General features: G+C 37.7%; 1 protein-coding gene across 1 annotated transcript; it reads right to left on the reverse strand.

Annotated features, from left to right (window-relative positions):
* Window positions 1-517: 517 nt before the first annotated feature.
* Window positions 518-16,558, reverse strand: LOC103697597 (serine/threonine-protein phosphatase BSL1 homolog). The gene is made up of 21 exons (XM_039125390.1): window positions 16,354-16,558; window positions 16,151-16,211; window positions 15,781-15,859; window positions 15,600-15,679; window positions 15,403-15,497; window positions 13,860-13,959; window positions 12,615-12,684; window positions 7,937-8,038; window positions 7,572-7,653; window positions 7,290-7,460; window positions 5,881-6,064; window positions 5,553-5,781; window positions 5,302-5,472; window positions 4,990-5,228; window positions 2,851-2,935; window positions 2,658-2,756; window positions 2,389-2,588; window positions 2,230-2,305; window positions 1,757-1,892; window positions 1,525-1,664; window positions 518-982 (listed from the first exon to the last, which is right to left on the reverse strand). The coding sequence occupies exons 1-21, from the start codon at window positions 16,556-16,558 to the stop codon at window positions 899-901; spliced, it is 2,688 nt and encodes an 895-aa protein (XP_038981318.1). The 3' UTR covers window positions 518-898.
* Window positions 16,559-22,080: the final 5,522 nt, after the last annotated feature.

Consider the following 22,080-nt stretch of genomic DNA (forward strand, 5'->3'; position numbering starts at 1 on the left):
TGATTAATGGTGAATGATGCCACTTGTTTTAGGTGTTGCTGCTACTTGTTGCCTCATGGCATGTTTTCCATATTTTGTGAATACTGAATGACCTGTCCTGAGTCAAAATTTATTCCGCTATGACTGAAGTTGTAATTATGGCATCTTCCACAATTTTGTGATGCTTTGGACCAAGTTCTGCAGTGCCGGAACCACATCACCCGATCACCATTTGACCACATGGAGATCAAAGAGGATCTGAACTTGCATGAGAAAATAGGATCAGTGAACAAAAGAGGCAATGATGGGGGGCTTTTGCCTTCTCTTGTTTGTTTTGAGGCATTAATGAGGTTTATGGTGTGAGTGTGTAGATAAGGGAGAATAATGATGCTTGCAGAAATGCCTGCGGCCATCAAAGTAAGAGGCATAGGTTGACAATAGGGCCATTTTTACAACCAAAACCATTTTGGACTGGGGAAGAGCGTAGATTGATGTCAAATACAAGAAATGGACAACTTTGCATAGAGCCTGAGAAATGCCTTCAAGATCGACGAAATCACTCCAATAGGTTATTGAACTATGCTCCTTGAAAGCAAATTACATTTTAGCGGTTGCATCATTAGCCATGTACATCACAAGGATTCACTTGCATCTCGCTGTAACTCAAAAAGGTTTTACAAACAATAAGAACATTTCATTACAATTTACCAAACCATGTACATTGGAACTACATCTGCACTGTGATGGTAGATGACATAGGGGGGATGAACACTGGCAAATATCACATTGCACACAATGGAAAGAGCAATGCCATATAATGCTAAACCTGGCATTCAAATGCCAAGCAATTGTGAGGTCCGCACTTTCTCCGCAAAAAGAAGATTAATCTCTGTTTGGACATGATTCACAGGGTTTGCGGTCATATATAAGCAAGTGAATTCCGGTCATTAGCAGATTGTGGCCTGCCTCGAGTAGGAGTAGGTGGTCTTTGGATGTTGAGTTCCTGAAAAAAACCAATATTCAGATGTCATGCATAGTAAGTTAATCCCAAGAATCTCATTTTCAGAGTCTCAACATGGGAGTATCTAATAGTATATTCTGAGGTCGATGAGGCCTTACAGGACATTGTGCCAAAGAAATTAGAAATTACTGATTCTACAAAACAATGAAATACACGGTAGTGGCAGTGGTTTCATGATACGTAAGATACATATTTTGTAAAGTAAGTTTTGTTCACATCGTGCCTGGTGAAAATGCCTACTTTCAACATCTGTGCTTGAGAAGTTATCAATGATTCACTTCCTTAAAGTTCATTAAAGCAATTTAATAAAAGATTTATCCAGTAATTAAGACATCATTAAAAGTTAAGAAGTTAAAACTTAAGGATGCATACTGACAAAAGTATGCTCATGATGCTCTGGTGACTACATTGCTTAATATGCAGGGGTAGAATGTATGAAACTAATCAAGTATTCTCTAGAATAATCAGAGTGAGATTGGCATGATCCTGAGTAATGAAAGATGCAAGTTCAGATTGGTTCTCACCTGCATCCATGTGTCCTCTAAGACGTGGTCAGGTGAAGAGTCAGGTGATCGAAGGGGTGGTGGAAGTGGATGAATCAACTTTGGAACCACGACTAACCCCCTACCAACCACAAGTATAGCCCCCGCATTGTTTGCCGTCCCTGATGCAAGATACAGCTTAACACAAAAAAAAAAACTCTATATCGATGATATATATAACTAATAAGCGAAATCAAGTTCAAAGTTTGATTACCGCAATAATTAGTTGCTGAAAATAAAGTTATCAACTGCCCCTGAGCAAACCTTTCAAAACCATCCATAACACATTCATGAGCTCTTATGATGAGCTGTAATTTGTTTCTCTTACAAAAATCAGTGACTCTGTCAGGCTGCACATTTGGAAAGACTTATAAGACGTAAAAAATAGTGATGAAAAGAAAGAACAAATTACAGCCTGCAATATGTAGCTTATGGTGCCTGGACAGATGAAGTCACCCAATCAACACCTATGGCAGTTTGCTGCCTGATAGCATCCAAAGGACAAAATATTCAAAGATAAATATTGGCAAAAGGAAGATTGAGAGCCACAATCATAACCATCAGGCCTCAGCTATATGCGAATAGCCCTTCAAGTCAATGACAAGACATGCGAGAAAACAAAAGGAGGAAGGAAGAAACTAGAAACAAGCAAAAATCTTCATAGGACCAGGTAATGCATCACCATACCCCAAAAGTTACTAGACCAGGTCCCCTTGCATTTGGTCTTAAGCCCTCGATGCTATCATTCTCTGTTGGATCAGACCTGTAAGTTAAAAGATATTTCAGTCCGAAAGACCGAAGTCCAAAAACGAATGATCATACATATGTGATAAAATTTTGAATTACCATAGAAGGTCCATTAGAATGATGGAACCAACATCCATGGTGATTGGCCTTTCAAGTTTCTCTATCTGCTCGACTGAATTTATAGACCTTCCAATGCCACCATGCATGCAGATTATTTTCTTTTCTATTAAAGCACCAAGTGGCAGGTAGTTGAAAAGTTGATTAAATCGAGTCCATGCCCATATACCATCACTTTCCCCCTGCAAAATTCTGTTATCAATACTAACTTAAAAGCAAGAAACATATGTGTTTGCCTTCCTGGTTCCTACCATTCTCTCGACGCATTCAAGACGAAAACCAAAAAGAGCATTAATGTCAGCAGCCTCATGGTTTCCCCGGATCAAGTGGATATTCTCTGGATATTCTATCTGCATAAATTGATTACAGGTCAACAGCATGCCACATAATCACAGTTGCAGGTGCAAACAAACTTATGTGAACTTTCAAAGGCTAAAAGCTTACTTTCAGAGCAAGAAGAAGTGTTATAGTTTCCAAACTGTGTTGCCCTCGGTCAACATAATCACCCAAAAAAAGATAGTCTATATACCTGAAACATAAATTTATATGAATGTTCACAAGTGTTCAAAATCCAATTCACAGGCACAACCCATCTAGCAATCTAATAATTGGAAGATACAGTATGCAGATCAAGGTGTTTTGTTATAGTATGGATGCTGAGATATCTATTCATGAGCTTTAGGTCAGGCAAGAATACAACCATGTCGTGCTCTTTGAAAATAAATATGTAAATGCAAATTCTTATGGAACTGCCATCCTTAAAAAATTGGTCTTCCAAAAATCAATTTCTACATCCAGTTTTTTTTTTATTTTTATTTTTATTTTTATTTTTATAGCAATGAGGAGCAAGCCCCCCAGGTTACAATCTCTCAACTTGGCTCCCATGGAATCAGCAGATGTGAAAGCTAAAAACATAAAAGGGAAACAGACAAACTTACCTTCTATAATGTAACTATTTTGTAAATAATTGAACAGAATTTTATTGAAGCGGTAAGGGCCAATCAAATCTAAGAAGCAGTAAGTTAAAATCTGTGTTAACGAATACTGTTCTCGTTCCACCTGGAAAGGCTAGGGCTAGCTGATGATGGTTACAATATGGTTATGCCTCGCGTCTGCCACTATTTGACTACTTAGGAATAGAGGTGCCTTTTCTTATGGAGAATTATTTAATACTTAGAACCCAGCATCAATCCACTCATTTTGCTAATGTTAATTACCATGTCCTTCATGAGCTTAAACAAGATACCAAACCATGGTTGTACAAGCAAAAGAAGTTATGGTTAGCTTACACTAAGCATGGCTGTCATTTCACAGGTACTTGACTTTGCAATACGGCCACCATTAATATATATGAATTCCAAGATTATTTTAACAATTGATTATCAAGCACTTTTAGCCTTACTTTGAAAAGTTACCATAGTCTACTGCATCTGCAGGTTGCTTGCCATTTACTATGAATTTCATTAAGGCTTAATTAAATCTTATGCTTTAATCTTAAGGCGAGCTACATAATGCCATGCTTTGTCATCCACCTACTACCAAACCTATCTATTCAATTATCTCTAGAAAGTTTAACATTCCAGATGGTACTCTAACTGGCTGCATACCCTTCTGTAAATTTTAACAGATGAAACAGCTTCTCTATATAGAGCAAAAAAAATATAATAATGGTTGAGCACATGACATACTTAAAAGAAAGCAGGGGAAGGAAAAAATTGGTATTAAATGAAGATTCATAGCAGTTCTATGACAAATTGGTAACAGATGAGATAAAAAAATATAAAATCTAATTGCTTGAAAATTCAGTTGAGCTACAGCAGGGCATGTAGGAACTAGGATGCAAGTGATTGCTTCAAGACGAAGGCAAATTTGATTTGACTGTGACCTCGTCAATCACTATAATTTGGAGTAGGCTCTATGTATATACCTCCCATTTACTTTATGCATTTCTTTCTCCATCAGAGTCATTTATTAGCGAGAGAATATGGAGTTATTTATTTCAAAGGAAGCATAATGCACCAACAAAATTGGAATTTCATCTCGCGATGTCCATCTCTATTTTCTTTCTCTGCTATATATCATGGTTGGATAAGAACCACTTTCTCTTAGCAAGAAAGGATCATATTCAGATCTGTTCTCATCCTAGTAAATATCTGTAACCTTCTGCAAATAATAGATGTTGGGATTTGCTCCAATGCAGAACTGTATCCATGACTTGGAACTCCTAGCTTAACCATCCAAACCTTCCCATGCATCTCTCACTACATTGGGATATCTTCAGGGCATGACCATGTAAACAACCAACCCTACACTTTGTTCTCATATAACCTTTAAAATCGCAAAAATTCTACACCATGGACAAATATGGCTGGTATTTAAACTTTTCATCAAATGCCAGGAATGCCCCTTGTGAGACTCTCTTGCTATCTTTGCCTTCGCAAGTGCCCATGTGCCACCTTAAATAGCATGTGCATGTTCCTTTGTATGTACCCACGTGTTTGCTACTTGACTATTATCTGAAACCTGAACAGTTCTTTCTCTTTGCATGTAAAAACAATGCATCAAATCCAGATTTTGGCTTACGTTATATCTCCAGCAGTCGAGGGAAAACCATATTCATCAAATAACCGCATAAGGTCACCAAACTGCCCATGAAGATCACCAAATACTTTTACTGGAGCTTTCAATTGCAAAACTGTGGGTTCCTGCATAAATATTTGCTCAGCAGCATGGCAAAGCTCACCAACTTCATATGAATCAAGAAAAAAACTCCGATTAGCAGGAGGTTTCCAACTTCTTGGTCTGAGCAGTAGGGAAATAATCTGCAAGATGAAAACTGATAGTAAGATATTAATGTCTTAGTTTGAAACCCATGAAATTAAGTCGTATACTTGCCTTCTTATGCAAACCCTGGGGAGATTTCTGTCTATTCAAGAACTTCTTTATCGGCTGTGCCTGGTCACCATTTGAAGGATACATTCTTCTACTCTCATTTTCAAACTGATCCAATGAAAGCTGCCGTACCAGACCACCCAGACTGCCAACAGCCTCTTTAGCTACCACTACCTGCAATATCAGGATAGTATGCATCTGCTTACACAGAATGGAAGATTCCCATAATTAAAATTGACAGAATGATATCATACCGCTCGAGGGTGTAGCCGTACACCTGGTTCAAGGGAATCAGTACCATCTGAAGAGTCCTCTGAGGCTGGTGATTTATGATTAACTTGAGACTCAGACTCATTTATATCCGAAATGCCTTCATCTGTGGAAACTGCAGATGCTTCCTTTGCAGCTCGCCAGGCAGCACTAACCGCTTCAGCTTCAGCAGCAGAAGCTTCAATCAGCTTGTCGATAGATTTTTGATCCATGCTGATAGCAATAAACAGTATTAGTCATCTAACACAAAATTTAGAAGAAAAATAAATCTAATGACCAAATATGTAGAAAAAGAACTGCAAAATTAGAAACCTCAAAGAGGTTGTCTCCAGTCTGCTATCCAAAGATTGTTGGAAGGATGGAGACTCAGAATGAAGACTTTGATTGACTTGATGATTTGTTGCAGATGGGATCCTATCACAATTGTACATGGAGGAAGTGATTTCAGATTGAAAATGTGAATTCTCTGCAACAAGAAGATCATCAAGTAGCGTCTCTGCAAAACAGAGCATACAACAATATCAGAAGTACCAACAGAAAGAAAAAAAGCATTGGATGGTGTTTTGGGGGGGGGGGGGGGGGGGGGGGGGTCCATGTGGGAGGAGAGCAATTACTTTGATTCACACAGTGTCAGCTATCTTTTTATATGATAAATTGTGCAGTAAGCATAACTCTATGGTGAATGGCTTATATATATTAATCTCCCAATCTAGTGCTTGCATAAAGAGTGTAAGACTGATCTGTCACTAATTTTAAGCACGTCCAATAAACCAATATCTTGCCCACTAGAAAAGGGAAGTCAGGTATGGCTACCATTTATCACTGCCAGATGGCAAACAGCAAGGTTCACAATATCATTTCAGTATCCATATCGATACAGTGTCTGTATGGATCAATTCAGCATACCAACCCTCAGTATGCCCCCCATACCGAGGATTGGTATAGGGCAGTGCACACTGGTGAGGCAAACCTTGGCAAACAATTCTTTTACACACTGGTGAGGCAAACCTTGGCAAACAATTCTCTTGCTTTTGCCAGGTAAGGCACAAAATCAACATTTTAGCATGAATTCTGTAGAGACAAAGAAATGCTCGTTCAAATAAGCTCATCATGTGTATCTTATCATCTGAGTTTACTTTCAAAGTCTCAATAGAACAGGGTTCAAAATTATTCACAAAGTTATTAAACATATATGATCTCATTTCCCCCCCCAAAAAAAGGAGAGAGAGAGAGAGAGAGAGAGATAAGGCTGGCACTAGTGGTGATCCACTAATTTTTTTTCTTTTGTGTATTAAAGAACTATAACATAATCCAAAAATTGGCCCTACTATTTCTAGGTTGCAGTATGTTATTAAAAATCCAGCTTACAGACATATCAAGCAGCAGTGAACAAGAGGATTAGATGTCACAGAAAGGAAGCAACTGTCCTAGTTTCCTAGAAATGATAGGAAGAAAATGTGAAAAGAGCGAATTATTTTGATTAATTACCATATAATTTTTTTTGATGTATATGATGGATTATCTTTTTTTAGCAGAATGGCTTAAATCAAGGTGAGTCTAAAACTAGTCAAGAAGGTTCTTACAACTAAAATCAAAGGCAATGTTCTTCATCCTTGCATTTTCACTTGATTTTAAGCTGCTAAATGATAGACATAAGAGTCAAGTCCAATTGCGCATGAATCAAGAGCATTATTCAAACATTGTGGATTATCAATCTTTACCTCCTTTAAGACCACCATATATATAAATTTGAGTGCCAACAGGGGCAGCAGCATGGCGGCAACGACGCAGAAGCTCCAAAGAAGGATCATGGACATTTGAGGACTTGTGCAAGCGGGAGGAGGTAACAACACCATTTTTGTCCAACCACACCCCAGTAGCAGTATCCAGAACTTCAACAAGAAAAAGGCAATGATCAAACAAGACTTGAAACATCAAATAATAATATGAAACTTTATACAAAATAACGCGCACACACACAGAGAGAGAGAACCAGGAGTTACCTGCAATAGATCCTTCACCTTCAACAGCTCTCCCCCCCCTAAGAGCACCTCCAGTAACATGCAAACGAGCATGAACAAAAACCTGTTTAACTTAGACAGTCACTACATGCAAAATAAATTGTTATAGAATATCACAAGTACACAAGTTATCGTTCATAAAATATACAGATGACAGCCCAACAGTTTACCAGCCAACATGCAAATTTCCCAAGCCATACAGCTAGAGGGCAATGCCTCAAACATCCAACTTTTGTGTATATGACAGAATGTAATAGCAATAAAGCTAGATCTTCTTGATTTTTTTTCATAAGCAAACAAATAAGAAAATAAGGACGATGCATTCCCTTGTACTGTGAATCACTTACCGCTGCATGTTGATACCTTGGTGATGGAGAGACACCAGGAGCTAGAGTCCACTCCCACCGGCCATTTGTATGCATTAGCAGTCCATAAGCATCAGATTGTGGCTGTAGATACAATTAATAATTACCATGTAGTACTCGCAATGGAAAAGCCTCCAAATCTCCAAATCATGCCATAAATGTAACACATCGGTACCATTTTAAAACTTGAATTAAAAGTAAATATTAACTAAAGTCACTGTCAATGAAGTTTTAAGTCTTTGGGGGGAAATGTAGTACAAGAACATATATAATAGATCTTTTGCTTCAAGGATGATTAGAATAACTTTTTAGCCACACTATGCCTTCCAGCAGGCACAGCACTCACATTAATGCATGGTCATAAATGACTGAAATTCCTGGCAGTTTTGTAAAGAAAGAAAACTTTTTATTCAGACACTTGACTCCAAACAACATATATAAGGACCCAAGCTTTGCGAAATAAAAAGATTCCCTTGTTTATGGGGAACTCCTAAGCTAGGGCTGAAAATGGATCGGATATAAATTGGATACTGGTATATTCATATTAATATCCATATATTTTAAGCGGATACAAATACGGATACAAATATTAAACTGACACCAAAATTTACATCCATATTTGTTCCAAATGGATACAGATACGAATCGGATATTAAGCATATCCACATTTGTTCTAAATGGATATGGACACAAGTTGGATATCATTTATATCCATATTTTTTCCATCTCGACATGGATATAAGATGGATATTAATTGGATATAGATTTTGAGCAAAATTCAATAATGCAACTACCATAAAAGATATAATTATAAGAATACCAATCCATTATCCACATCATATATGACAAGTTGGATATCATTTATATCCATATTTTTTCCATCTCAACATGGATATTAGTTAAATATTAGTTGGATATGGATTTTGAGCAAAATTCAATAATAAAACTACTATAAAAGATATAATTATAATGATGGCAATCCATTATCCACATCATACACGATGCATAGATAAGGAGGTATGGGTCTAAGTCATAATTATCAGACCCACACAAAGATTAACCGAGCCAAGGGCCTGGATCACTGGTGTGGCCGGGCTATTGTTAAAAATATAAAAATAAAAATATTTAAAATAAAACATAAATATAAATATAATAACAAACTTCTACATTAAAGGCCACCATTACTCCTTAATTACAGCATTAATGAGAAACAATCATGAATTATCCATTTTTAGGAAATTTGTTACAAAATTATGTAGTATTCAAAGTCAGTGAAACCGTCCCGAACTGGACGTTTTCGGCCGTCACAAGCCGTACTAGTGGCTCACCAATACGGTTCCGGCAATGAAAACGAAAACCATTGCCGGAGCTGGAGAAGGAGAAGAAAAGACAGAGCAAGCAAGGGAGGGACGCCGACGGAGAGCCAGCGAGGAAGAGGAAGGGATGCCGGCCGAGGGCCAGCAGAGGCCGCAGGGGGCGAAGCTGCGGCTGGTTTGCGACTTCACTTAGAAATCATGATTTTTTTAAGACCACGATCGGACCCCTATTTCATTCGAAACAGAAAAATCGGCCGCGACCTCGCCTCCCGCGGCCTCCGCCGGCCCTCCATCGACGTCCCTCCCTCTCTCTCCCTTCTCTCTCTCTCTCTTTTTCTCTCCCACTGTTTGTGTGCCCTCTTCTCTATTGGTACAAGTCCGGCACAACATGGCGCGGGCTCGTACCAACTCGTGTTGCCAGAGAATCGGCATAATGCCCGGTACCAGTTCGGCCAACCTTGGTAGTATTGATATTTTTTTAATATTTTAAAGAACAAAATTTTAAAATATCATAAAAAAATTAAGTATATTTTCTTTTCATTCATTGTCAAAGGGAAAATGATTGATTTTTTAATTTAAAAATTATTTATAAAAATATGAAGTATCACGAGATACTTCAATGACTTTATATAATGATGTGATTAAGTTTTAAATAAGTATAATAAAGCATCATTATGTAACAACCACTTAATATTGTCCTAGTTGTTGAGTGATCGTAGGGCTATGAGCTATTTATATTTAAATGAACTTTTTACTAGATATCCAAATCCAATTCTTAAAAAAATTTAAAATCTGAATCCATATCCAGCAAATCCAATTCGATACAAGAATCACTTTCCAGATCCAACCCGAACGAATAGGAAAACAAGCAGTCGGATATTATTCGACCCATTTTCAGCAGTACCCTAAGAAGATCTATTTGAAAAGTGGTCTAATGTGGTGCCTTAGAAAAACAACCTTCTCAAAAATGGAAATAACTGAAGGATTAAAAAATACAAGTGGTGGCTTTATTCAATGAATAATTTAATGTAGTGCTTTTTTCAACACCTATATTTATCCAAGTTCCAAAATCTAAGTCAAATTCCTCTTCAAGTTAAAAAGAGATTAATTTTTTAAAAAAAGAAAATTACATAAGAGTGCAAATCCTCTAGGGGCTACATCTCGACTCCAACATCATCTTTCTCTTATGTTGCATCACCTAATTCCTCCTAAACTAGAAGATACATCTAGTCAAAATTTTGCATGAAAGAAAAGTTTACCTTAGCCGGCCCATTTTGGACCACAAATTGTGTCAAACCCCCACATCAATGGGATGCAATGAACACTTCTAAGGTTGTCACGCCCTCATAGTGCTTAGCAAGAGCTTTGTTTTGGCTCCTAGAATGCTGAAGACAAAACTATATGAGAAAGTAATGGCATCCGGAATTTACGATTCGCAATCGACTCCTAGTTGTAGCATATCTTTCTTCTAGACCTTGTCCAAACCTACCCAAAGTGGCCAAATTAGTCCGCAATGAGTCTAATGATCCTCCTGGATCAAGCCATGCAAAATTGCAAGTCTTATTGCCATTTTATAGAATTTTCTTGTTAATCGCCGAAATATGCATAAGTCACGACACACCAAAAGCACCTCTCCACTTCATATATATTTAGCTTTAAGTTCTAATCATGGTCTGCCGAACCGGACCGTACCGGCCGGTTCGGCCCAGTACGGACCGGTCCGGCCTGGAATCGGTACCCGAACAGCGTAAAAACAGGTTCCAGCTATTTTTGGACTGATCTTGACCAGTACGCATGCGTATCGATCGTGTACCAACCGGTTCGCATTAGGTACATTTTTTTTGCATTGGAAAGCGCGCATGGCCCTTTCGGCCACGTGCTCCTCGAGTAGAGCGCACGCGCGCCTACTCCCCGACCCGCGCAGTTCCCCGCGCTGTGCAGCACCGCGCGAGCGATTCCCCCACCCTCGCGGGGCAGCGCGCCCGCATGCCCACGCGGGCTCATTAATGCCACAGCGTGGCATTTAATGCCACTCTGTGGCATTTATCCCTCGGGCGTGCGATTTCTCGCCCCACGCGGTTCCGCGCACTGGGGAACCGCGCTGTGAATTCCCCCACCCACGCAGGGCAGCGCACCCGCGTGCCCACGCAGGCTCATTAATGCCACAGAGTGGCATTTTGTGGCATTTATCCCACGCATCCGTGCGCATACATGAAAATCAGAAAATAAAAAAAACGTTTACCGATTCGTACCAGACTGGTTCCGATACGAACCGAACCGTACCGGTCTAGTAGGCGATCAGTACGCCTACCGGTACCGGTACGGCAGACCTTGGTTCTAATTATATTCCATATATCTTCATCGATCTCCTAATTCTCTTGTACAACAGTATCTTCGTTAACAAAAACATTCATTGATATTTCTTGTCCATAAATCTTGATTGGGAACTAATCTTCCCTTCTAATTTCATTGAAATTGCATTCTATACACTCTGTTTTGATTTTTGATAATTTTCAGCATTTAACTATATCCTCTTCTCATCAGTCAACACTAAATCATCTGTAAATGTCATAATCTCCAAAGTAATGGTTAAATTTCTTTGTACGTTGAACCCAAATAGAAAAGTTAAGAGGTCACTGGTCTAATCAAAAGGCAGTATATGGCTGAGATCAGACAAGATTATTTTGAGGTTTTTCTTAGAAGTATATAAAATAGGAAGGCTGGTAAGGCTGCTGTCCACTTTTTTCAATGCTTTTTCCTAATTCTTTTCCATGCTCCAATTCTTCTTTTATCTCCTACTTTTATTGCCCTGTATAAGACCCTGCAGTTCAGATTGAACCAAACTTGAATTGATTTGTACTGGTAACCCATAATTAATTCTCTCTATTAAAGCATTAGGATCTAAGAGCCCTAAGGACAACCACTAAACTTGGGGACCATAAAACCCTTATCTTTACCCGCTTTTTTCAATAAGATTCCTTACATATCATGCAAAACTCAATATAAGTGCGCAGACCTAGGAATTCTGATTATAAGCTTATCAAAAGAACAAAAACACAGCATTGAGGTAAGCATAGTATTTTGGGTGTTCTAAACTATTGTATCATACTTGTACATAGCTTCTTTTGCCAGTGAATGTACCACGTCCAACATTGAACTTGTCTCTCTAAGGATAATTCCTCCAATCAGATTAATATAGGTTATACTATAGCTCATTTTGTTTTTCCATGTTAAAAAAAAAGTAACAATATTTTTTTTTTTTTTGCTTTTTGATGAAATATCATTTAATTGACAATATACTAAATTAGATTTTCTTTTTTCAAAATACAAAATAAGAATTATACCATTCCAGAAGAGTCTCTTCCACCACAAAGCAAGAGCATGCCATCTGAACGAGCACTAGCAGTAGCGTACCTGCCAAAATATAAGAAAAGAAATTCATTTTTTGTGAAGCAGCAACTGTTAGAGTTAATGCAGTTGTTGTTTCAGCAGAAAACAGAATATAGAGGATTATAATGTCATTTGTAGAATGAAAGATATTAACAAGCACACTCAAAATGTATCTCACAGAATGTATGTAAGTTATCATTAGCATAAGCTATTCTAGAACTTCTCTAGCACCATATGCACCTCCATCTCTCACTCTAATTTGACATGGTTGATGGATTAACATTTTCTTTTTTCATTAAAAGGCAAACTAACCATAAGGCATTCCCATTCACTTTGGCGACTTCATATTTTTAAGAAGTATTACATGTCCTGATGTGAAACAATTGTTCACAAACACCTTCACATACTTTAGTCGACAATTCAAATAAATTAAAAGTTCATACATACATTGGAGAGCCTCAATATACTATCCCAATTATTATCTACATGCATTTTCTAATAAAGATTCATTTATAAAGACCATTAGCTACTCTTAATATGTCCAAGTTTCCTGTCTTAAGCATTATAATTCTCAAAGAAGCCACTCCTTCTTCAAAATTTAATATGTTATATTCAGACTTTAGTTAACTTGTAAAGTCAATGCTCTTAGGGGGCATTTGGTTGCCTGCAATTCCAATTACTATTGGAATTGCAGTTGTACTCGGAATTGCCGCAATTGGAATTGCATATGCAAAAATTGTTTCTGTTCGGTTGCCTATAACCGACAATTGCAAATGCATTTTCCGCTGTTTGGTTGTATGATGCTAAAAGCAATTTGGACCCCTGTCCATTCAATTCTACTTCTTTTTTATCCCCTCCACCCCCCCCCCCCCCAACCGAATGTATTGGCTCACATGCATTAGATGTGTAGAGCACTAGTTATAGATAAAATTTCAAGAAAAATAAATCTTTGAAGTCCATAGGCATATTTTTACTCATTTCATACAGATATGCACTGAAAAGTGAAAAATTAGTATGCCTCCGCAAGAAACCATGTTGTAGATTTCTAGCATGAATGTAAACAAGATCTGCTTGTTACCAGAAATAACCTCATGCAAAGGATAAATAGATTAAGCATAAAATTGGCTATTGCAAATGACCAATAGAGACAACAATGTGTTACATTTATCAACAGGTTATCAACTTATAAGTAAGCTCACATTCTTGCTGAAGGTCTGTCACCTTCAGGGTTGAGTTTCTGCCATCTGTAGGGTTTCTGTGCCGTATCCAATGCCCAAGCATCAGAAAGAACCCTCTTACCTACACCAAAAGATTCTATTCAGTTTCCATAGAACTAAATTGCCATAAAGGAAAAAAGAAAGAGTCAAAAATTTTGGGACCATGCTGTTGTCAATAAAAAGATTGAGGAAAACAAGGTGGAAATGGTAATTTGGACTTCCTACAGCTACAGGTAAAATTTATGTTCCCTCCAAATGGTTCATTCACACGCATGGAAACTGTGAGAAAAGATTTGAAAAAAACTGGTTGTGAGGCAGAGGTAGGCTTCAATAGGGGCAAAGAAAGATCCATGGATCCAGCCACAGTTGGTAGGGAAAACATTGTTTGTATGGTTAGAGTTGCAATACTGTCTCATAAATACTGTTAAATATTGTCATTTTCAAGCAAGGAAACAAGGCATTTTCCTGATATAGTAGTACACAGAAGTAGAACCCTTCTGCAACTTAAAAGCCAGGTGTTAAGAAATAATTTGGAAGAAAAGAAAAGGAGAAAAATGCGGAGAGCAGGATGTCAGAAAGCAGTAAGAAAAATGACCCATGCATAAATTCATGGATAAAGAAAGCTTTGGACGCCTTGAATGTGGTATGCTGTTGTTGGGTGCAAGGACCTGTCTACGTGCCAGCAGCTCAATAGAGCTGGAAACAAGAATTTGATCTGTACAAATCTGAGTGCCTTCACTTGATGATTCATCTTCTTGCTCGTGCTTTGGATTTGTGAGAATCAAGAGAAGAAAGATCCTCAGATATTATTTTTCCACTGGCAGCTAACCAGGAAGGAAGTTTGCTGCAAGAATTCTGAAAGAGGAAGACAAGGAAGGCTCAGATTGAATGCTAGGGGTCGGTTCCACTTTGGATCTGGAGCTGGAGGAAAGTTCAGAACCCATCAACTCTGGGAAGATGCAACTTGAAGGCTGCAGTTATCCCCAGAAATAAAAAGGAATAAATTGTAGAGTTATTCGATGGGTCTAATTCTTCGTTATTCGAAAAGAATAAGTCATTTGGAATGATTTACATAATTATAAAGCACTAGTATGACAACATCAGCTAGAACTTGACCTCGTGTTTGTACCATGTCATATCTAGCTAACATTGTTGACCAACATTAAACATACATAAATATATTAAGATCACTTTTCCCAACTTAAAACTATTTTGAGTAGTATTCTGATGATAATCTTCTGAGGAATTAGCCATGATATATCTGATCCATGCATAATATCATGAAAAATGGATACAAATTTTTGACAGTGGACATGTTTGAAACATTAGAATACATATTAGATTATTATGGCTACATAAAATTCTATGAATCCATCTGGATATACCTTGCTTGTTCTAAGAGAAATAGCTGAGAATACACGAATAGTACCATATAATTATATAATAATCCAAAATCACAAGCTAACATCCAGTTATCCCTAAACAGCAATAACATAGCTCGATGAAAGTTAGAGGCATAACTCACCATCATTGCCACTAACGGTGACAAGATAACGTTGAGCAACCAAATCCATGGTATGGCCATAGCGAGGTCCTGGTCCAGGCCCTTGAACCACCACCCTGAAACAAATTTCAGCAATGTCGAAAGAAATGATCCATTCCAAATCCACATAGGCAGACAAAGAAAAAAAACATTGAATATAACATCACTTCAATCTTCACCTGTGCCACTTGAACTTATCATTTGTCAGGTCAAGCACGTAAAGATCATCCGTGGAATGCCCAGCAGGGCCTATGCCACCCTAGCAAGACAACATCGCCCAGTAATTTATCATCCCAAAAAAACTACGGGAACTCCAAGAATTCAGAATTTGGCAAACAGATTCTATTTAACTCCTATCACCTGGAAAACTACCATGGTGCCAACCGCAGCTGCAGCATGTGCAGCCCTCGGCGAAGGTGGCTCTCCGACTGGATGCAACCTGTCAGATTTGAATTATATTACTCGATTCTCATGAAAAATTTCGACTTGAGTCCAATTTCATAAAAAAGGCACCTTTTTCATCAAAAAAAGGAAGAACAGTTCAAGGATGATCGGAAAGGAAAGAAGAGAAATTAGAGTAAACATTAAATTATATTACCTCACTCTCATGAAAGATTCCAACTTGAAATCAATATCCCATAAAACAAACTATCTTTTATCGAAATGAAGAAAAATTCTATGACAATTAGAAAGAAGGGCAGAGAAATATGGGGAAAAGGAAGATCAAGACCTGGTCCATTTCCTGGTCTCGACGTCGTACGAGTGAATCGAATTCGTCACTCCCGCCAGCCCTTCACAACAAAAAACACCATCAGCAACAAACATCCGTCCAACTCGAATCAGATCAGAGCAGCAGGGAATGGGGGGGAGAGAGAGAGAGAGAGAGAGAGAGAGAGAGAGAGACGAAGGAAGAGGGGGGATGGGGAGAGTAACTGATGCCGGGAACAGCGGAGGAGGCGCCACCCTCGATGGCGGTGGCGCCACCGAAGAGAATGAGGCGGGGGCCGTGAGATTTGGTGGCAGCCACGGCGGTGAGGGAGTGGCCACAGCGGGGACCCGGGGCGTCGTCGTCAGTGTCCCAGCTCGCGTCCAGCGGCCTGTATGTCGGTGCCGGTATCGGCCACGGTTTCGTGTCCATCTTTCCTCCTCCGCCACCGCCGTCGCCGCCGCGAGACTTCGGAAGACGAGGAGGGACTCAGGAGGAGGGCGTCGCGGACAGATCGGAAAAGGGAGGAGGTTGCGGAGTCGAACAGTGAAAGCTAAAGCCCTAAAGGGACCCGCCTGGGTTCCAGCTAGTGCGACCCAGTGGTGTAGGAGAGAAGAGCCGAGATGGAACGTTGGGTCAACTCTGGGGTGCCGTTTCTCGGTCTCTTTCGTGGAAGTCAAATCTTAGTAGTTAATGCATCCTTACCCTGGAGCCGGCCAGCGTCCGCGGAGAATTTGATGCAGAGTTTGTCGCTGATGGCTGTACACAAATCTCCACGCGGAAGTCCAATCGTGCGGTTGCCAATGGACACCCATCAAGGTTTTCATCTCGGCTATCACTTTCTATCAGTGTCCTTTAATAATCGATACAAGATACATAAAAACAATGAGGTGGTTTATTTTGAACCCAGAGATATTGATTAAAATGAGATCGAATGATGACCGGTATACCTATAGGAGTTAGATAAGAATGCACATAGGTCCGATTGTCCGGATTAAAGGCTAATCCAAGTTCAACCCTATCTTCATTAGTTGTTAATTATTGAAATTGGAATCGAAATGATGAATGTCGAAACCAACCCAACATGATACGGTTAAGATCCGTGTCGTTAAAATTGCTTTGGTTTAGAAGTGTATGCATATGTGCGTGCGTGCATGCCTGCGCGTGCATGCATGTGCCTGTGCGTGCTGCGTGTGTGCTTGCATGTGGGTGGAGAGGTGTGTACAAATGTTTGTGTCGTTCGGATTGGCTTTGGTCTATTTTATATGAACCCTTGACCCAGTCCTAAACAAATATAATGGGGCTTCCAAATGCTAAAATCAAATTGTCCTGATCATAATAGAGGAACCCAAACCAACCTAACCATTAAAACTAGTTCATTAGGGTTGACTCAAACCTATTTACACCCCGATTCCAAGACGTCGAGGGGGAGGGGGAGATTCCGCGAGAGGAGACTGAGGGCGCCGATGAGAGTCTTCATCTCCTCGATGTGGTCCGAGGAGAAGGAGCTCTCGACGGAGGCCGCCATGGCCGAGAACGAGAGCTCGAACGAAACCCCCGCTTCTAAGTCATAAACATAAAAGAAGGCAACGGTCCCTTTCTTTTTCCCCCTTCGAGAGAGCTCTCTCGCTCGGTTCCTTCTTCCTTGGTGATGGAATTCGCTCGCTCGCTCTCATAACTGGAAATGTCGGAAACCGGAAACTTGGAACGGGCACGATGGTCGGTTAACGGGTTCGGGTGCGCAAGTATATATAGCAGCGATTGGGACACGTGAGATGCACGTGACTAGGGAATTGTAACGTTTAGCCTTTTAGTTTTATGTTCGGTTTCCACTTCGGACCCGCTTGCGATCTTGAGATCCAAAAGCGGGTCTCGTGCAAGCTGTGAGATGCACGTGCCTAGGTGTATGTACGTAGTATATACTCCTTTTAACATGAGGTTAAACATACACTTTATTTCCATGGATCAACAACCTCAAAAATTGTCCAATTAGAATTTATGAAATATGGGAAGCAATGACAGATGTCAAGTTCACATGTAGTCTCACTAGGCATATTTGTGTAAGTTGACAAATTTTCTCTAGCTTTTGCTTGGTGCATTCTTAATTATTTTCTCTCTTCTTCTTCTTTTTGTTTTTGGCTAAGATGGGTGGATCATATCTGATGAGTACGGATACACCCAATAAAATCGAAAAATAAAATACTACAAAGTGCCAGGAGCAACTTCCTATCTTCAGCCCATACGGTGCTATCCGAATGACTGACTACATAAGTAGCCATTCAGTCCGCAGCCCCATTAGCTTCACGGAAAACATGCTTGGCCTGCAAGGCCCCTCCAGCCCCCACCATTGCCCAGATATTTCGAAACAAAGAGTGGACGCAACCATTGCCCTAATTATTTTCTCTTTGAAAAAGCAAGCATTAAAAAATAGTTTATTGTATAACTTAACATAAAAATATATTTTATACCATAAAAAATAATTTTTGTATAGTTTTTTAAAAGCTTTATCATATTAGTTTTTCCTATAGCACCATTCTTTCATTTGTAAGATGCCTATATATCCTCCAATAAGGACAAGATAAAGAAAATTATTAATTTCTATCTACATCGTCACAAATCCTTGCCATGTTTTCCACTTCTATATATATATATATATATATAGTGTCTAGGTAGATTCTATCATTTTGCTTTTTGTCACTTATTTTCTTTTGTATCTATTTTTAGTATTTATTTTATGTGTAATTATTTTATATTTATTTTTAAATTACTATGTGTTACATATACTGAGTCATGAGTTCTTTCCCATCAGATTAAAGCCTATTTTCATAAAGAAGCAAGAAAAATCAGCCCCAATGGTTGATTTAGCTTTCTTAAAGAAAAAGCAAGAACAGTAAATTTTATTTGACATTGTTGTTGTCCACCTGCTGCCTTCAATTATAACAACATATCATATGAAATATAGGAATCAGTTTGAAATATAATAAATATATTTAGTTTATAAAGAAATAGTTACAAGTAGTAAGTAAATATAATTTTTTTTGAAGAAAAAATGACTAACTAGCAACTATTGAATTAAAAAGAAAATATTAATTATATTGTATGCTTATTTATATCAAGTTAGACCGTGTCAAACAAAAGCAAGCTAGATCCAGATTATGTTCAACTTCTTCATACTTTAAGCTCAAAATATTGGTTCACGTTTATCTCATTCATTAATTAAGTCAATTTTTAAACTGAAATTTTTGACTTCAGTATGAGCTACTAATGAACAGCATGCTCACATGTCATCCATGGATATCTACATTGTAGCTTTTGATGTTTAGTTGATTATGAGAATGTAAACATAAAAAGATAAATTTTGAATTTTTTTCCGAAGAATCTCTATACTTAATCAAAAGTTTTGAAAACAATTGGACCAAATTAATTGTTTATTATTTAGCCTTTTTAGTTGATAGATTATTTTTCCCATTCTAAGATGTGATCAAATAACATGTATTCCTTTCCAAGTGGTATATACGAGCTTTTAGTCAATCTATTAGTTATTAAATATCATTAATTTCGTGCATTATATGTTGTCACGGAGTGCAACAACCAAGTAAACTAATTCAACATGTTCGAAATGTTATATGATGGTAAGTACTTAAAACTAATACTATGATTGTGTTTTATCTTGATTAAGATAAAGATAAAAATAATTATCATACCTATAGCATTTCGATATCTCAACTCATAATATGCATCATACATTTAATGTTGTGTCAACCTAGCGAGTCCATGAGCCACAAACTAAGTCAGTTCTGGTCTGGACCAGACCAACCCAATTCATCCATCTCTCTTCTTTCTCCTATGCACACACCTGGCCCTGTGTCCCCTCCCTTTTCTTTTCTTTCTTTTTTCTTCTTCTTCACTTCCTAACTGAGCTCTACTACCACCACACAATCTTTGCCAATGCCTTCAGTTTTGCCGCCACCACCTCTCATCTTACCATTCATCCAGTGACCATCCCACTGACATTTTTCCTTCTATTCATTTCTCTCCTGCCTTCTTTCTTTCTTGCTCGCACAATATAGCATCTCCTTCCTTCTCTCATCTCTCTCTCTCAATCGGCCCACTCTCTTTGTCTTCCTTTTCCTATCTTCTACCATTTTGTGCATCTAATTGGTAAGAAATCCCTCTCCATTTCTTCCTATCCCTTTTCATTATGGTTTTGCCCTCTCTAATTTAACCTGTGGGTTTTCTTGTGTGGAGAGAAGAGGCCACAGTAATGGAAAAGAGGAAGTTGGATATGAGGCCTAGTTTATAGCTAGAGGCTCAGATTGAGGTAAACTCCAACCCTATTATCTCTAAATTGGTAAAATATTGTAATTTGACAGTAGATTTGAGAAAGAAAGAAAAAAATATAGTCTTATGTTCTCTGTCCCCTCAGGCAGGTTTCCAATAGCATAGCTTAGATCCTTAGTTAATTATGGTATCACATATAGGAGGCGTTTGGTAACCCCAACAGGATCACCACGGTGATCTAAGATCCCCGGTGATTCGAATGCTGGGGTAATTTGATCCCTAATGATTTAAAATCAATGTGTTTGGTAGGCCATGGTTCAGTGATTAAAAATTCTTGAATATCCATGAATAAAATTACCAATTAGATCACCGGGGATCTTAAATCTTCCCTATTAATCTTCTTAATAATTAATATAAGATATTTGTGGTATTGTTACTAATTAGTAACAATATCTTCTTACTAATTATGGAGTTATTATAAAAATATAGTATATTTTTATAAGATATTGTTATAAGATTAATTAGTAAGAAGATTCAAGATCACCGACCACATAATATCACAAATATCCCCAATATATCTTAGATGGATTTTTTATGTGTTTTTAATTCTCATGAATTAAAAATGTAAGTCAATATACTAATTTCTATAATAACTCCATAATTTTGTCACATATTCTACTTTTAGTAGCCCTTATCATATATTTATTAATCATATAAAATATATTATATTAAAATATTAATATATTTATCAATATATTCTATAAAAATATATTTATTACTCCTATAAATTATTAATCTTATAAAAATATGTTATTTTTCATTATAGAATTAATATTTTTATTTATTTTTATAATAGATTTTTTAATACTAATAATTATTTTGATTAGAAAAATAAGATAAATAGGAGTAATATATTAAATATTTTCATTATATAAATATAAAATATAATAATATATTTCTACTATACTTTAAAATTATCCTTCAATAATAATATGATAATAATATGATTAGTAATATATTATAATATAATATATATCATTAATATAATATATAATATCAACATAATATTATATATATATATATATAACATTGATATAATATATTGATGATATATTGATATATCAATTTTTCTGCTAAATTGAGGGGTGTTTTTGTCTTTAACTTTCAACCCAAGATCACTGTCCTGGGGTGATCTTGGATTTCCGACCTCAAGGACGGATATTCCATCATCGGGTTGGGCGGTGATTTGAGGAGTGGAGGTGATTTACGATCACCGCCACGTAGGATCACCGTGATGCAACCAAATGCGGTGATCTCATCACCTCCACCCATATCACCCTTGATCCTGGGACGATCACCCCATACCAAATGCCTCCATAATGTTTATTCTTGCCATTCATAAGACTAACTTTATCATGTAATGCAGATTCTAATTGCATTATTAATTATGGATTGGATCAAAAGCAAGAGAACTACATTTAGCCTCCTTCTAAAGTTACTTCAGTTATAGTTCCCATGACATATGGAATACATACAAATAGATATTAGCCATATATCCAGCCAGATAATGGCAAGTTCATGGCATGAAACCAAGAACATTAGTTAATGATAAAGTCTTTCTAATTACTCCCAAATAATATGACTCAAGCAATAAAGGATCCTGCCAACTAGGA

This window comes from Phoenix dactylifera, chromosome 1 (assembly GCF_009389715.1).
Source record: "Phoenix dactylifera cultivar Barhee BC4 chromosome 1, palm_55x_up_171113_PBpolish2nd_filt_p, whole genome shotgun sequence".
Lineage (NCBI taxonomy): Eukaryota > Viridiplantae > Streptophyta > Magnoliopsida > Arecales > Arecaceae > Phoenix > Phoenix dactylifera.